We start from the raw sequence: 17,766 nt of genomic DNA on the forward strand, positions 1-17,766 counted from the left end.
ATCTAAGACTAATGGAAAATGGAATAGAAATGTGTTGGGAGGGAGGAGGATGTGGGGGTGGAGTCAGCACCTCTGCTGTACTTACACTATTGCATATACATCAATTTATTATTAATTTCAAGAGAGAGAAAAAAACAGAGGCTGGTGAGGGAATGACTTTTCATAGCTGCTATAATGTAAATGAGAACAGGAACTAACTTGTTTCACAAATGGGTCTATAAACAGTATGACATATTTTAATACTTTAAAACTAAATTAAAAACTGTCATTTTTGACAAATTGCTGTGGTATAAGAGAAAGACTTCGGGTTGGTAACCGTAATCCTGACCACTCCATCATTAATTAGTTTACAGCATTACATATTTTATTAATTACTTATTTAGCAGTGTACTAAATTTCATAGTGGATGATTCCAAATATCATTTGCAGTATAATATCATACCCCTTGCAGTACCTTCATGGGTAGACATAAATTGGAAAAAATTACATGGAGTATTGCTTTTTCCCATAATTCTGTTCCTGTTTTGCTTATACATGTAGACTTATATGTGTAGTAATTCTATAAAACAATATTGTGAAAATCTCATAATCTATTATTAAAAATGTAGATGGAAATGTAATTTTTTATCTTCAACATGCAAAAATAATTTTGTATTCCCGGTTTTTGTTCAGGATGTTGGAATCAAGATCCTCACCAATGCCATAGTCAAGAAACCTTCTGAGTGTTTGCCGTTTATGAGGAGTGAGTGGCTTTCTTCAGTCATTTATTTTTTTACATGATATGTGTATGTTATATCACTGTATAGCTCCATCCACAGAGGTAGACATGGGTGCACCAGAAATGGCTGCCAGCGATGTTTCAGCTGACTCGAGTTCATCAACTAGATCAGTCGCACCAGTCGTTACAATCCGCAAATATTTCCCAGAGACGTGGATTTGGGATCTCGTTTCAGTCAGGTGTGCATGTTTAATTGAAATTTGTTTCCACTTTCTTCAGGCTGTGTTACTGAGTCAGTGTTTTTTCCTCTACAGTCAGACTGGAGCAACTGTCGTTATTAAAACGGTTCCAGACTCCATCACTACATGGCAGGCTGGTGCATTTTGTACATCATCTGTTGGGTTCGGAGTCGCACCGAAAACCCAGCTCACTGCCTTCCAGCCTTTCTTTGTGAGCCTCACCATGCCGAGCTCCGTCATCCGAGGAGAAGTGTTCACGCTCAAAGCCACCGTCTTCAACTACCTCCAAAGCTGCATGATGGTGAGCTGACATGTTTGTTCTAGTTATATTTTCTGAAAAAAAGATATGGCATCAGAGTGTTAAGAGAAAATGACATTCAGATGGGTTTTAATTTCCTACAAGGATTCCTCACACATAGTTTTGCCAACTTATTAACGTTAGCAGTACATTTTGTGACTTTTTAGATCCCTTTAGAAACTTTATTTTTTTTTTTAAAAAAAAGGACCTGGTGACAAATCTAGAGATCTTTGAGCACATATTAGTTACTGTCCTGCACTTGATATGTCTCTCCAGCTCACATCACAGTTGCTGGTTATGAGCTGAGACAGCAGAGTTCACTTGACTCCACCAGTGTGTAAAGCCAACAGCAAATCACTGCTCAGCATTGTTTATCCCACTGGCACATTTTCTGGACACCTCCTACTCCTTAGAACATGTTTTATTCCAGTCAGTGCGATTCACTGAATATGCAAATTACTCTCTGATGTCATCTGTGGCGTCATCTGGTGTCACACTACTTTTTTTTTGAATAAGGATCAACTGAGGAAAAAGTATGGTTAGTTTTCCGATAGCTGATGGAATGAAAACTCTGTTAAAGGTGAACGTGATTTTGGCTGGCTCAAATCAATTCTCAGCACAAGTGTGTGAAAATTGCCGTTACACAAGCTGCCTGTGTGCTGACGAGAGCCAGACCTTCTCCTGGACCATCACACCACTGGTTCTGGGTACGTCAAACCTTTCAACTTAAAGTTCACAGAAAATGCTGAAATGGATATGTAAACCTTCTCAAATTATATAGTTAAATATTAAATAGTTTAAAATAGCTTCTGCTCTGTTCCACAGCTGTCTCCTGACATTTACAAACAGCACATTAAAACCAGACATAAGACACATTCTAATTTCTGACTTTTATATTATCACAAGGTCATCACTTCACCGCCAATGGAAAATGCAGATTAAATATTATGAACTCATAAAAGTGTAACTTCAAACATAATTTTTTTCTTAGAGATTTTCATGAGTGGCCTGATAATAACAAAAAATATAAACATTTTCCACATTATATTTATAATAGAAACAATTTAAAGCTCCCTGCTAGATCTTTTTCCTGAACTTTAAAAAGAGCAAAATATAAATCGAGAACATTTCTTAGTTATGTTTAGTTCATTTAAATTTCTACAATACTTTTGTTAATCAAATATTAGATTTTGCTCAGATTTTCAGCATGAGCTAATAATCCACAAATACATTTTTCAAAAGCCTTTTTCTTCTTCTTCTTATTTTTTAACCTTTATCAGGGGTGTTAATCGTAGAGCTAACTGATGCATCATGTATTATACCTATCCTGTTAGCAATAGTGGGTTCTCCAGTTATGGATGGTGTGTGTGTGTGTGTGTGTGTGTGTGTGTGTGTGTGTGTGTGTGTGTGTGTGTGTGTGTGTGTGTGTGTGTGTGTGTTTGTGTTATAGGGGAGGTGAGGATTAATGTGAGGGCAGAGGCTGTGAGATCATCGACTCGGTGTGGGACGAGACCGGTTACTGTACCACAGAAAGGACGCATCGACATGGTCATTAAAACACTGCAAGTGAAGGTGATTACATTATTATTACTACTACTAACATATAATCCAGCCAGAGACCACTTGAACTGTAACATGCATTTCTCAGAACAAATTTATTTTTTGAACATAATCCAACCTTTCAAATATTATTAATCCCTAATCAACTCAAATGGCCAGACAAACAGGCAAATATAACAAACTCAATAGTACTCAATAATAAATGAGTGATTTTCATTACCTTAACAAAATTCTTAAAAGTCCTACAGATCCCACTCTGATAACCACTCATATAAACGTACAGCGTTCCTGTTGTCTATAGAACAAGTGTATTTTGTTTAGAGAAAAACTTTTCAGTTTTGTAATAAGTTTACTTTTGTAGAATGCATTTTCTATCCTGATTTTGTTTTTGCTTTTACAGTTTAAAGACAAGGGTTTAAAGTTGATGCTATTAAGAAACGCTCAACTTAAGGGACTTCATAAAACTTCATAAAACTTCTTCATAATATACTGTATAATAAATATTAAGTTCATATATTTGAACTTATGTTGTCGCTCTTAATACAGCTCTTTGACTGACGATGTAATTGTGCTTGATGATTGGATTATTATTCTGTTGCCATTTTCAGGCTGAGGGAACCAAACTATGTAAAAGCTACAATGAACTTCTCTGTCCAGGTCAGACTCGCTTCATTCCTTCACCTTATTTATAACGTTTAACCATCTGATTCATATTAGCATTGGTGTTTTACAATTGTTCACTGATCATTTAGTGCGTCAGTATAGAGCAGTTTATGATTTCATTGCTCAGAAATACATGGATTATTTGGTGTAGGGTTCACTGCTCAGGAGGAGGCATGTGGTTAATTCTATACGGTTACATTTACATGATATTTAGTTCTAATCAACCAAAGAATGTTTGACAGGATGGGATCCAAACACACTGATAACAGTTTAAGGGTATTGTTTAAGTACTAAACACTGAGTTTATATAGTTGTACCACATGTTTTCCCCTTGGCTTTTGTTTTGGTAGATGGTATTGTTCAGACGACCGTCTCACTGATTCTGCCTGCGGTGTTCGTGGAAGGTTCAGCCATGGCCTCAGTCTCTGTCATAGGTGAGTTGAAGAACTGTTTCTATTTCATCAGTTTGGACCATTATTAGAAGCATTTGAGTTATACTTACAGCATGAATTAATGTTAATAAATAAGGAATCCTCCAGGCTGATTAACCTGGATTGCCTGCACCTGACAGGCAGGATACTTAAGGCCAGCCTTTGATGCAGCCTTTTGTCACAACTTTGTAGAGGGGTGACTGGTTTGGTATGTCAGAGCTATGCCCCAGGTAAGAGTGAAAGGAAAAAGGAAAAAAGAAGACAAAAAGGAAAATAAGAATAAAAGTGGAAGAAACAAGGGACAAGATTGAATTTAGGCATGGCCAGGAAAAGAGAAAGATCCTACGACAAAGATAAAAGAGGCAAGAAGGGTTGCGTAACTAACAGATGTATAAAATTATTTTATTTATTTTTGAGGGTGGGGGTGAAAATTCTATATAAACGCTTCTTGACCAGTTTTTTACTAGCAGGAGTTTTCATGCTGCAGTTGGGTCCACACTGAACCGTCCCATAACACTGAATAGGAATTCAGAGTATTATTCATGAAGTCATCTTGGAGAAGGTGGTACTTGTGCTTAGAGGGTACGTCCTACTCTCTCCACAGTGCTCCTGGGGGACTTCAACGTTCATATTGGAAATGATGGTGATACTTGGAGGGGTGTGATTGAGAGCAGCTGCTATGGCTGAGAGGCTGTCTGTGCCTGTTGGTGGTAACCTAGGACACGGTGGTGGAGGAACCTGTCAAGTTGAAGAGAAATGCAAGCAGTTGAGAAATAGGACATTCAAGGAGTCCATGAAAAGATGTTTGGGTGTCCCTAAAAATGTTCTGGCAAACCACTATGTTAAGGAATTGCAGGGGAGTGTTGAACTCCGTCTTCGCTTCTGTTTTTCTAGTTTCCATGGACAGGATATCAATACACAGCTAAGGCTGGAAGTGTATTTGGTATGGGAGCCTATGAATAACATCTTTGTTATTTAACGATGATGTTGTTCATTTGGCAGCATCTGAACTAGACCTCTGACATGTACTTGAATGTTTCACTGGTGTATGTGAAGTGGCTGGGATGAAAATGAGCAAGTCTAAGGTTATGGTTCTCTCCCTTTAAAGGGTTTAAAACCGTTCTAGCTTTAACCCTAAAATCTTCCCTGAAACACATGTAACCCTGTTCCCCGACAAGGGAACGAGATGTTGTATTTAGCATTACAGTAGGGGGCGCCCTTGCGCATGTATCTGAATCTTGGGTAAAATCATGCCTCTATTTATAGGCCTGCCATGATCAGGCAATTAAGCTCGTTGCGTGATATATATATATATGAGACATGTGAACCGCGCCGCCAGCCTCTATTATCTGAAGCAAAGATGCAATTCACAGGCCTGCTCTGGTATGACAAAGCTACGCAATGATTCATTCCCTTCTCAGGGAACAGGGTTACATGTGTAACCTAGACATTCCCTTTCAAAGGGAACTCCACGTTGCATTTAGCAGAACATTATGGGAACGAGAATACCCACTCCGTCATAACGATGGTATCTCCTCTTCTCCATCTCCCTTCAGATGAGAAGAGAGCGATTCGCAAACAGAGCTGCCTAATCGTAAAACGCTCACAATGCTCAGAGTCAGACCCTTCAAGAGATGCCATCGCGTGCTCCATCTCTAAACACTTCACTCAGAAAGCGTGTCCGTCTCCTCCTGTCATAAAACGGGAGCAAGGCGTAATACACTTTCTGAATTCTTTCTCATTCATTCTTTCTTTCTCTTTTCTATCCTTGTAAAAAGGGGATAGAAAATTCAGAGATTTTGAGAAAATATAGAGGAGAAATGAAGCATCTTTTTGTTACACAAACAACTGACATACAGTCTCGCTGAAGATAATAAGGCTGACAGCACGGTTCACAGGTGCTATATATATATCACGCGACGTGCTTAATTGCCATGTCACCTGATCATGGCAGGCCTATAAATAGAGGCATGATTTTACACAAGCTTCAGATACCGGTCGCGCACGCAAGGGCGCTCCCATAGTGTTATGCTAAAGGAAACTTCGAGTTCCCTTTGAAAGGGAACGTAAATCTGATGTAGAGGTATTGATTCTAGCAGAGATACCAATCAAATAACCACCGACCTTTTTATAACAAAAGTATTAAACATACTAAATACACTAAAATAATATGTTAAACTAAAAATTTAAATAAAATATTAACTCAAGCAGAAACAAAAAGTGCTATCTTTAGTAACAGCCACTTTTCACAATCTAATCAAAAGTAAAGTCTAGAACTGCATTATTTCACAAATAAATATAAATAAATTTCACAAAAAAAGAAAAATGCACTGTGATTTCCGCTGCACATTGCCTTTAAATAATCTTTTCTGTGCAGGAGATCTGATGGGCCGAGCTCTACAGAACCTGGCAAGTCTCCTGGAGATGCCGTACGGCTGTGGAGAGCAGAACATGCTGCGCTTTGCCCCCAATATCTTCATCCTGCTGTACCTGGAGAGCACCAACCAGCTCACGCCCCAGATCAGGAGCACAGCCGAGACCTACCTCGTGACTGGTGAGGACTTTGAGTGTTTCAAATGAGACCTTTTTGATATCCACCTCCTCTACCATTTCTCCTTAAAGTGTCCCTTTTGCTAATTCTTTTTTCAATGTAAAGAAGTAAATAAAAATATTTTGAGATATTTTTTATTTTAATTTTATAGTTTATTTTTGATGACTGTACTAGTCTTGTGTTCATCCAATTCATTTCTCTCTCTCTTCCCTTCCTAAGACTTAGATAGTGGGTGGGAATAGCTGCAAAATAGACCTACATTGCATTAACATCACACAACTCCTTGTTTGTTTCATTTCCTGTACAGGATATCAGAGTGAACTGATCTACAAACACACAGATGGATCTTACAGTGTTTCTGGGATGAGTGATCCGTCAGGCAACACATGGTGAGTCTCATAGAATGCAGCTGTAAAAACGCAGAAACTGAACAAGTAAAGACTGAAATACGCCCCCCCCCCCCCCCCCCCCCCCCAATAAACCAGCACTCATATTTCTGCTTCACCTGCTAAATGTCTAAAATGTAAATTTTCAAAGCAATTCTGGACAAACAGAAAAACTAGCGGTCATGTAAATAATAACGTGTGTCACATTGTTACAGTAAAATAATCAATATCAACGTAGTGTGATGAAGCGGATTTACTCTTACCACCCTGAAGAGTTTTATTCCTCTTACACCACAACAGTGCCAACAATGAAAATGTAATAATTACATATAATCTTAATTATTAATGAATATGCGTGACACATCATACTTTTTATTAATTTATAGTTACATTTAATGTTGTGGAAAGCCTACTAAGTTCCTGGTCTCACTGTTATATTGGCTATAAACGGTTGTCTGACTGTTACAAAGCACTGACACTGGAGACTCCTTCCATAAATAAACATCTCACAGAAAACAATTAAAAGCCATATTAAGTCATTATATAATATATATTTATTCAGCTGTAATTAATCTGATGTTTATATATTTACATCAATTTATATATAGATGCATTTAAGTTGACGTCTGAAACACAAAAGAGTCCTGCAATGTTTTCTACATTCCAAATAATATTGTGGTTTTGATTTCAGACTACAGACCTGATCATGTTTGTGTTCTCAGGTTGACGGCGTTCGTGATGAAGTCTTTCGGAAGTGCCAAGCGATATATCTTTGTAGATCAGATGTTTGTAGATCAGGCGAAGGCCTGGCTCGGTCAGCAGCAGCAGGCTAACGGATGCTTTGCCTCAGTGGGACAACTCTCCAACAATGCCATGAAGGTCAGGAGACCAGTCTGAGTCCAATACCACGTGCTGTTAGAGGACAATAATTAACAGCAGGTGGTGTGATGAAATGGAGTTAGTGCCACAGCCTTAATGTTGATTATTTTCCTCTAACAGCACGTTCTGGAGTGTTTTATTCTTCTTATAACACTGCTGTGTGCCAACAATTACATTGTTTTGTGTATTAAAGGTTGACACTTTTTTAATCAGTTTATAGTTACATTTAATGTTCGTTAAACAACATTTGAGTTACACAGCTTGTCATGTTACCAAGAATCCATAAAAGAGTAAACTCATTTTACTCACTGTTACAAAGCTCTGACACTAGAGACTCCTTCCATAAATGTTACATAAACACCAGCACATAAGCGATTACACATTTTATAACCCATTTATGTATATCATCCACTGTACGAGTCCCTGTGAACAAGCTGTTACTATAGAAACGATATCAGATTAGAATGAGTGCATTAATATAAACCTGCGATTTGTAGCTGCACTAATGTCACTATCTTCCAGTGCTGGGATATAAACTATTTAATTTTGGGTCTGAAGAATTACAGTAATAATCTCTCTCTTGGTCTCTCAGGGAGGGGTGAATGATGAGGTGACTCTCTCGGCGTACGTCGCAGCTGCAATGCTGGAGCTCAATTATACAATTGCAGTGAGTAAACTGTTTCACTGATGAACTTTTACACACACAAATTCAGTGAATTTTGGATCATCAGATGGTAATGTAAAGATACATGCTGATAAACGTACACTACAAGAAGTATGGCAGCAAGTGGTGATTTAAAAAAAAAATAATAATAAAAAGAAATATATATATATATATTCTTTTTATTTTTTTTTTAAATCATGTGGGTTTTTTTTTAACAACGAATCAGTTTTTCAGCAACTTACAAAACATATTCAAAACATATTCATGCCTGGTTTAAAGTTTTGTATTTAAGGTGTTTGCTAGAAAACAACACCTCCAGTTAATTTTATGTTTTTATGTATAATGTATGAAATAACAAGCGTAGATTGAACACCTTGTTTGAGAATGTCTTGTTGTAAACAAAACAAAGAAATTGACAACACAGACTTAAATAAATATATATTTATATGTACATTTTGTGGTGCAAAGATATTGACTTGTCTCTCGTGAATGGATCATGATCTACACATGTTAATATGTATACAACAGGATCCTGTGGTGAACAGGAGTCTCGCGTGCCTGAGGAATGCGTACACTCAAGTGAACTCCACCTACGCCAAGGCTCTCCTTTTCTACGCCTTCACTCTAGCTGGAGATCAGGCGATGAGGAACACGCTCATCTTAGACCTGGATGCAAAGGCCATAGTCTCAGGTTTGATGCTCCAAGTCTGTCTGTCTATCAAACCACCACACAAGGAAAAATTGACAAACCTTCTCCAACAGCTGACACAGGGCGCTGTACATGTGTAGGCCAACATTTAATAATGGTGTAACATTGACACTGTCTCTATCTGTATCTGCATCGTGCTCTGAATAACTGTATCTGTATCTAGACTGGAACTACTTCCCCTTTTCTTCCCAATTTGATCACCCAATTCTCACCCAGCATCCAGCCTTCCCCTATCATAAGACATCTATTAAACAGAGAGGGTGAAAGCTAACACATGATTCCTCCAATGTGTGAAGCCAATCAGTTTCAACTGTTGTTCATGCTGCGTAACAGAGCAGTTTAACACACTCGGAGGAATGTGCTCTCTACCCTCTTCTGCATACACAAGCTCACAGGCACCAACAACCATCTAGTGATGCTGTGATTGACAGGGGAATGAGTATACCATCTCTCCCACCCTGAAAGCATCCGTATGGAAATGTATTCTGTACAAACACATTCAGGCGTTTTAAACCTTTTCGTTGGACAACCTTGAGTCAATGGCTTCAGTTTTTCTATAATATCTCCCTCAGGGGGCAGGAGGTACTGGAGCAGAGTGAATGATGGGTCTGTGATGGACTCTTTGGAGGTGGAGATTACCTCGTATGTGCTTCTGGCTCTGATGTCTGGACCCCAGCTCTCCGGGTTTGGCCTGGGTTACAGCGCCAGCATCGTCCGTTGGCTTTCTCAGCAGCAGAACCCCTTTGGGGGTTTCAGGTCTACACAGGTACAAAGCTTCAACACATCAGTCTCATACTTTAGTTTGCATGTCCTTTCCCCTTTAACTTCACACCTTTTACACAAAAAACATACTGCACTTCCTAATTGTTTTACAAATGCTATTCAAAGATTTACAGCTATGTCATGGCTTATATGACAAGCTTTTACAATGTACCGAATTGAACAGTTAAATGAAAGGAGTAACTGGACATCTATATTATTTACTTTCCTATATTCTTTATGAATTTGCACTAGTAGCTAATCTACAAATGTGTCCCAAAGTCTAGAATGCAATTTTTATGCACTGCATCATTTAAAGCATAATTCGCTTATACTTGGACACAGTGGTCACTTTATTTAGCTTAATCTCTAGCCCTTGCCCATATCTCACTCTGTCCAATTACTTTAATTACTGTCCCTATGTGTCACGATCTTCCCTTCTGGCAGCGCGCTCGGAGAACCGGAGGGCACGTGCATGCACAAGCTACGTGCACGAGTGCTCAGCGAGCGCATACTCTTCGGATGTTGATAACCGTGACATTGCTTACTGTGGACACGTGCATTTGTTTTGTTTCTGTTCTGTCTCCTCCCTGTTTTGTCACTGGTTGTTGTTCGAGGGTGTGGCTTTATTGTTTGCAGCTGCCAGCACTTAGTGTTGATTATGTTCGGGATATATACCGCTCACATCCCTGTACACCTCGCGGAGTATTAGATATAGTATAGGTCATAGTCTTAGTTCATGTTACGCACCTTGATAGATTTAGTTAGTTTACCACGATAGATTAGTTCATTTAGACCACACTGGTGTTGCTGCTTCCAGTTCCCTGTCATAGTTTTATGTTTCCTGTTTTTTGATTTGACCCTGTTTTCTGTGACCGCGACTTAGATTCCTGCTTTGCCCCGTTTATGCCTGTTTGCCGATCGCCCGACCCACTGCCTGTTTTTGACTACGCATCTGTTTCACGATTTGGATTTATCTGCCTGTCTCCTTTAAATAAAAACGTCTTTACCTGTGCTTGCTTCCGTATTCTCCTTCCTTACATCTCGGGACATGACACTATGCTTTAGACTATATATTTATATTCTGTGTAAAAATTTACCTAATGCACAGATCCAATATACTGTATTGACACACCTCTGATTTTTCCCCAACTGTTTACATTCATTTACGACATAACCGACTGTGTTTACATGAATACTCGGCCAGACCTGCATGTTGACGTGTGTATGTAGTTATTTAACCGTCCAAGTGTAATAAGCCGCTAAAGAGAACTCAATCCAGTACTTGCACGATGACGGCGAGGGAGACGTACATTAATTTCTAGTTACCTTAACTTTATGTTTCTATTCATTTATTATCTTTATTTTCGTGTTACACGTGACATGGACTCGACTGTACTCTGAAAAATTTCAGAGTCCAAAATTCCAGAGTCCGTGTCAAGTTCGAGTACAAATTTACCCGAGTGTGAAACATGCCCGAGTTCTTTCATAATTGGAGTCTAGTTCGAATCGAGTACCTCTAACTATTACTGTACTTATTTATTATTAAGTTTATTATTATTATAGAAGCACACATCTGGTTACTACTCACTAAAATTCAAATGTGTACTTGGGTAAAACAGCACCAGCATGAATAGAGTTTGATCACATTTTCATACTCTTATCCATCCATACAGGACACTGTCGTGGCTCTCCAGGCTCTGGCGAAATATAGTTTCACCACCTACCGTCCAGCAGGAGGTGTTAATGTTACTATAACATCACCATCAGGGGTGATTAAGAAGTTTACCATCAATCAGAGTAACAGGCTGCTGTATCAGGAGAGTCAGCTGCAGGAGGTTCCTGGAGATTACAACGTCACAGCACAAGGGAAAGGCTGTGTGTATGTGCAGGTCTGTACATAACCATTTCAATTCAATTCAATTCAATTCAATTGAATTTTATTTGTATAGCGCTTCTTACAATAGACATTGTCTCAAAGCAGCTTTACAGAAATATCAACATGGTATACAGATATTAAAGGTGCGAATTTATCCCAACTGAGCAAGCCACTGAGTGGCGACGATGGCAAGGAAAAACTCCCTAAGATGTTTTAAGAGGAAGAACCCTTGAGAGGAACCCGACTCAGAAGGGAACCCATCCTCATCTGGGTAACAACAGATAGCGTGAAAAAGTTCATTATGGATTTATATGAAGTCTGTATGGCGTTAGGAGCAGCCGTAGTCCCAACAGTCTGGAATTAGAGAAGACTTCAACTCCACCCAGAGGCAGAAAGGATCTGGATCTCTAGTATCTCCATAAATTCGTGTGGGGCTCGGCGAAAGGAGAGAGGGAGAAAAAAGATAATTATGACTGCGAAGTAGTAGAACAGAATCTAGTCACGGTAGGCTTGAGTAAACAAATACGTTTTAAGCCTAGACTTAAACACTGAGACTGTGTCTGAGTCCCGAACACTAATAGGAAGACTGTTCCACAACTGTGGGGCTCTATAAGAGAAAGCTCTCCCCCTGCTGTAGCCTTCACTATTCGAGGTACCGTCAAATAGCCTGCATCTTTTGATCTAAGTAGGCGTGGCGGATCATATAAAACCAAAAGGTCACTTAGGTATTGTGTCGCGAGACCATTTAGTGCTTTATAGGTTAATAAGAGTATTTTATAGTTAATGCGAGATTTTACTGGGAGCCAATGCAGTATTGATAATATCGGTGTGATATGGTCGTATCTTCTAGTTCTAGTTAGGACTCTAGCAGCTGCATTCTGGACTAACTGGAGCTTATTTATATTCCTACTGGAACATCCAGACAGTAAGGCATTACAGTAATCTAATCTAGAGGTGACGAATGCATGAACTAGTATTTCCGCATCATGTAGTGACAATATGTTTCTTATTTTAGAAATATTTCTGAGATGAAAGAAGGCTATCCTAGTAATATTATCTACATGAGCATCAAATGATAGGCTGGAGTCAATAATCACTCCAAGGTCTTTAACTGCTGTACATGATGAAACAGAAAGACCATCCAGAGTAACCATGTGATCAGAAAGATTACTTCCAGCTACACGTGGGCCTAATAAAAGTATTTGTTTTATCAGAATTAAGTAGAAGGAAGTTAATTAACATCCAATGTCTAATGTCCTTTACACAATCCTCAACTTTACTAAGCTTCTGTCTGTCCTCTGGCTTCGCTGAAACATACAACTGTGTATCATCAGCATAACAGTGTAAGCTAATTCCATGTTTACGAATAATTTGACCTAGGGGTAGCATATATAAAGTAAAGAGCAGTGGGCCTAAAATAGAACCCTGTGGAACTCCAAAAGTAACCTCAGTACGCATGGAGAAATCACCATTTACATCTACGAACTGATAACGATCGGTCAGATAAGACCTGAGCCAGGAGAGGACTGTTCCCTTAATACCAACAACATTTTCTAATCTATCAAGTAGAATAGTGTGATCTATAGTATCAAAAGCTGCACTAAGGTCGAGTAACACAAGCAGCGAGACACAACCCTGATCGTAAGTCAGTAGAAGGTCATTTACTACTTTAACTAACGCTGTCTCTGTGCTATGATAAGGTCTAAATCCTGACTGATACATTTAATGAATGTTATTCCTATCTAAGTACGAGCATAACTGCTTTGCTACAACCTTTTCTAAAATCTTAGAGATGAAGGGGAGATTTGATATTGGTCTATAGCTGGACAATTGAGACGGGTCAAGATCAGGTTTTTTAATCAAGGGTTTAATAGCTGCTAATTTAAGTGATTTAGGTACATAGCCAGTGCTTAGGGAAGAATTGATTATATTTAGAAGTGGTTCAATTACTCCTGGACAAATCTGTTTAAACAAACATGTAGGTACGGGATCTAGTATGCAAGTTGATGAATTGGCTGAAGAGATTAATGTAGTGAGTTCGGTCTCTCTAAGCGGAGCAAAACACTATACATTGATCTGATATTGCTACATTGTCATGTAATGGGTTTGTTACAGTACTGTCCGGTTTTAATTTAATGGCCTGTATTTCACGTCTAATATTTTCAACCTTATCAATGAAAAATTTCATGAAATCTTCACTGCTATGTAATGATTGAGTGTTTCTCTCTGTGGTGGTTTTATTCCTAGTTAATTTTGCTACTGTGTTGAAAAGGAATCTAGAATTGTTTTTGTTGTCTCCTATTAAGGTGGAGAAATAGATTTTTCTAGCATCGCCAAGAGATTTCCTATATTTCAGTAGGCTCTCCTTCCATGCTGTTTGAAATATCACCAGTTTGGTTTGACGCCATTTACGTTCTAATTGTCGAGTTGTCTGTTTTAAGGTTTGCGTTTGATCGTTATACCAGGGTGCTAATTTTTTTTCTCTAATTATTTTCCTTTTGAGTGGAGCCACTCTATCTAGCGTGTAGCGGAGTGTTGACTCCAAGCTTTCAGTCGCCTGATCGAGTTCTATGTGATCTGACAGTGGTCCAAATCTAATTGATGTTTCTGCTAAGTTATTTATGAAGCTCGGTGCAGTAGCTGATGTGTAGGTACATTTTACGCGGTAGCGAGACGAGGTGGAAATATTATGATCAATACGTATTATGAACGAGATAAGATAGTGGTCTGAGACAACTTCAGACTGCGGAAAAATGATAATATTTTCTATACTTAGTCCGTATGTTAGTATGAGGTCAAGAGATTTCCCACTTTACTTTCTTATCACAGTTCCTCAGGTGTAAATATGACTGAAATCTTTATGAATGTGACTTTTTTTCTGTGTGGAAATGAGAATTATTGGGTAAAAAGTGTGTAATGTCATATCACTTTATTCTGTTTGATTGTTTCTCTCTCGTCCTCACCGTGCCCTTATCTTTGCAGGCTGTTCGTATGAACATGTTTGCCTTCAGTTTACCTATAAACAAGTTTACTTGGAAGATATACGCATTCAAAATTTACCGTCTTTCTCTAACACCAATACGGATCAACAAATTTTATGGCATCATTCTACACTTCAACTTCATCAGATTTTCTGTCCAATTAAATACTGTGTAGAATCTGAAGTGTCCCGCCCACAACATTATACAAATCCATGGGTTTTAACTGTCAAGCACGTTTTAGCGTGACTCTGACAAACAAGCGTTACTGTACTGGTCACTTTTGTACATGCACAATTTCTCTTCCAATAGATGTTTTATCTGGAACAATGGTCATTTCACATGTAACAACAAGTCACTGTCCATGGAGAATTGGTTCCAGCATAACATATTAATTGTAAATGAGCCTATTGGCAGGAATGGGTAATTATACACTTCTAAATGGAAAAAAGAATTACAAAAAAAAATATTTAAGGCTATCCCCAGTGGCATACCAACTTTAACCAAATCTTCAGTTATAGATATTAATGATTCAACTTTACAAAGTCCCTCAACTTTTAGTAAATGGTCTTTCCATTTTTGATATACTTTTTAATAATAATTTTATAAGAAACTCCATTATTGTTTGGTTCAATCCTTCATGCAAATCAAGCTGGCTTAAACCTCACCATTTATAACCTCAACAGAACATTTTAAATATAAATCTGTCGTCTCTACCTCGTTTAATGTTCACGTTAAAATGGACCCTTCAAATAATTAATTTAAAACCCTGTGGTATTTTACTTTTCTGAAACACAAAATTACATCATTAATCTTTTAATTATTTTAGTTTTGCATTCACAAGATGAGAGGAACTACAAAAAGAAAAAAAAAAAACCCTTCATATTACATTCTGTAACACTGATCTTAAGATATACTTTGAAGCCCTTTCGAACATGAGAATATAAAAGAAGAAACTTAAGAAAACTGTAAAAATGTTAAAGCTCCCAGCACATTTCTAGTAGTAGGACAGGGTCCTCATCTCTTCAGTGCTCCCTAAGTAACATGTTTCAGCTGCTTAATAGATTTAATGTTAACTGGCTAATTAACCAAGATCAATTAAGTATGTTTTAATGTAGTAAGCTCACTTTGTGCAACTGTTACCTCACGTTAAATGAAAACTATGCTAGCGAGTTTACCGTTACCTCAAAATGTAAGCTTGTTTAATTTAATTAAAATACTTCTGAGGAATAACTTTTCAAAAACCTGAACTATATTTCAGTCTAAATCATATATCACAATCATTCTTTTTAAATGCATATTTTGATTTTTTTGATTACTGTTGTTAAAAAGATGTTAAAACGCCAGGTATGCACGAAAGATCGCATAAGAATGCATGTTGAGAAATTGGTATTTCTCAGTTGGCTGATTGGTACAGGACCCATCCGCTTCAGACTGATCCAACCAAGAAGGGCTTCATTAAACCCCACACCTTCTCAATACTGACACAAAATAATCTTAATGCAGATGTGTGACTGTTGTATTTTTATGTTGGCTTGATATTTAATACATTTGGCATAATACACATGGCATGTGTCTTATGCCAAAATACGTGAAACTTGGCAACCCTGCTGAAAAGAGGATGAATTGTGCTAATATTGTGGGGTTTTTTTTTTCCCTTCTAGTTCACTTTGTGCTACAACATCCCTCCTCCTCCTGACCGCACTTCATTTACTATCTCAGCTTCAGCATCTGGTAAATGCAGCATCCCAAATCCATCTCTGGAAGTGAAAATTACTGTCAGGTGAGCTCCGAATCAACAAAGTGACAAAAACGGAGAATGGAGAATTAATTCAATTAATATATGCATATATGCATGCTAGCATATTTATTTACTATTGTGGATCATGTCTACAGTTTTTAAATTGATATCAACAATATAGTTGACAGGGAATACAAAAGTTAGCATGCATGTAGGAAAAATGCAGCAAATAAATTAAGACTTTTAATTATTCCTAATACAGACCTTGGTTATTACTTTGCATCTTGGCGAAGTTTTCTCTAAGGAGATGTTTATTCACCATTTATGGAAGGAATCTCCAGTGTCAGGGCTTTATAACAGTCAGAGGTAAAGATGTAACTTTCAGTTTTCCGACATCTTCAGGACAGAGGCGTGTACACTTCTTTGCAGTTTTTCAGTAACATGACAAGCTGGGTTTTATTTTTGTTTTATTAACTTCAAGAGAGAGAAAAGAGAGAGGTGGTGAGGGAACGATTGTTTATAGCTGCTGTAATGTAAGTTACTTTGGGGCCACAAGATTCTTATTGATTTAGATTCATATAAATCTGTGAGAGTCATTGTATATACATAATGTTCAGATATCAGTTTTATATGAGCATTTATACATATATTTATGAGGATTTCTGACACAGTTAAAACACTGAACTGCAATAATAAACATAAACTCAGGATAATGTTAATAATGTTTCTCTGGTAGAATTTACTTTTAGAAAGCAGTTAATTGTATTAGAAAACAATGGCTCTGCATCAGTGTTAAATAATGCATTGTTAAATAATAAACGTAATCTGAGTATAATGTGAGTAAATTTTCTCTGGTAGAATTTACTTTTAGAAAGCTGAGTTAATTGGATTAGAATTCTTATCATAACATTTGATGAGCAAATGAGAGTGTGAGGGCTTTAATGATCTTTTAATTTCAGGTATAACGGTCAACGATTGGAGACCAACATGGTGATCATTACTGTCAAGCTTCTGTCTGGATTCAGTGCGGACGAGGCGTCTGTGATGCTTGTGAACAGCACTTCAAATGTAACTTAGACCTTTAACTTTAATTATTATTATACACTGAACATCGAGTATCAGGGAAAAGTTGTTCAGCCGTGGTGACAGAACAGTTTTCATTCACAGTTTTCAACACTTTTACTCGTTATCATATTACTGGATCAGTTTGTGTTCACATGCATGGTTTTGTTCTTACAGTCGACTGATGGATCTGTGAACTTTGTGGAACAAGCTGATGGTGAAGTCAATATCTACCTGAACGGAGTAAGA

At 37.8% G+C, this 17,766-nt stretch overlaps 1 protein-coding gene across 1 annotated transcript in view; it reads left to right on the forward strand.

Moving 5' to 3' along the window:
• LOC108265154 (alpha-2-macroglobulin-like protein 1) overlaps window positions 1–17,766 on the forward strand; it is a 36,807-nt gene that overhangs the window by 14,167 nt on the left and 4,874 nt on the right. Inside the window, exons 18-34 of the mRNA XM_053680554.1 lie at window positions 673–742; window positions 825–957; window positions 1,033–1,258; window positions 1,836–1,962; window positions 2,706–2,827; window positions 3,424–3,472; window positions 3,829–3,912; window positions 6,287–6,463; window positions 6,768–6,849; window positions 7,569–7,725; window positions 8,318–8,392; window positions 8,918–9,080; window positions 9,671–9,864; window positions 11,534–11,749; window positions 16,379–16,497; window positions 17,415–17,523; window positions 17,695–17,760. Of these exons, the coding sequence (XP_053536529.1) occupies window positions 673–742; window positions 825–957; window positions 1,033–1,258; window positions 1,836–1,962; window positions 2,706–2,827; window positions 3,424–3,472; window positions 3,829–3,912; window positions 6,287–6,463; window positions 6,768–6,849; window positions 7,569–7,725; window positions 8,318–8,392; window positions 8,918–9,080; window positions 9,671–9,864; window positions 11,534–11,749; window positions 16,379–16,497; window positions 17,415–17,523; window positions 17,695–17,760 (2,169 nt within the window). The remainder of the gene's footprint in view (window positions 1–672; window positions 743–824; window positions 958–1,032; window positions 1,259–1,835; window positions 1,963–2,705; window positions 2,828–3,423; window positions 3,473–3,828; window positions 3,913–6,286; window positions 6,464–6,767; window positions 6,850–7,568; window positions 7,726–8,317; window positions 8,393–8,917; window positions 9,081–9,670; window positions 9,865–11,533; window positions 11,750–16,378; window positions 16,498–17,414; window positions 17,524–17,694; window positions 17,761–17,766) is intronic.

This window comes from Ictalurus punctatus, chromosome 5 (genome assembly GCF_001660625.3).
Source record: "Ictalurus punctatus breed USDA103 chromosome 5, Coco_2.0, whole genome shotgun sequence".
In the NCBI taxonomy this organism is placed as follows: Eukaryota; Metazoa; Chordata; class Actinopteri; order Siluriformes; family Ictaluridae; genus Ictalurus; species Ictalurus punctatus.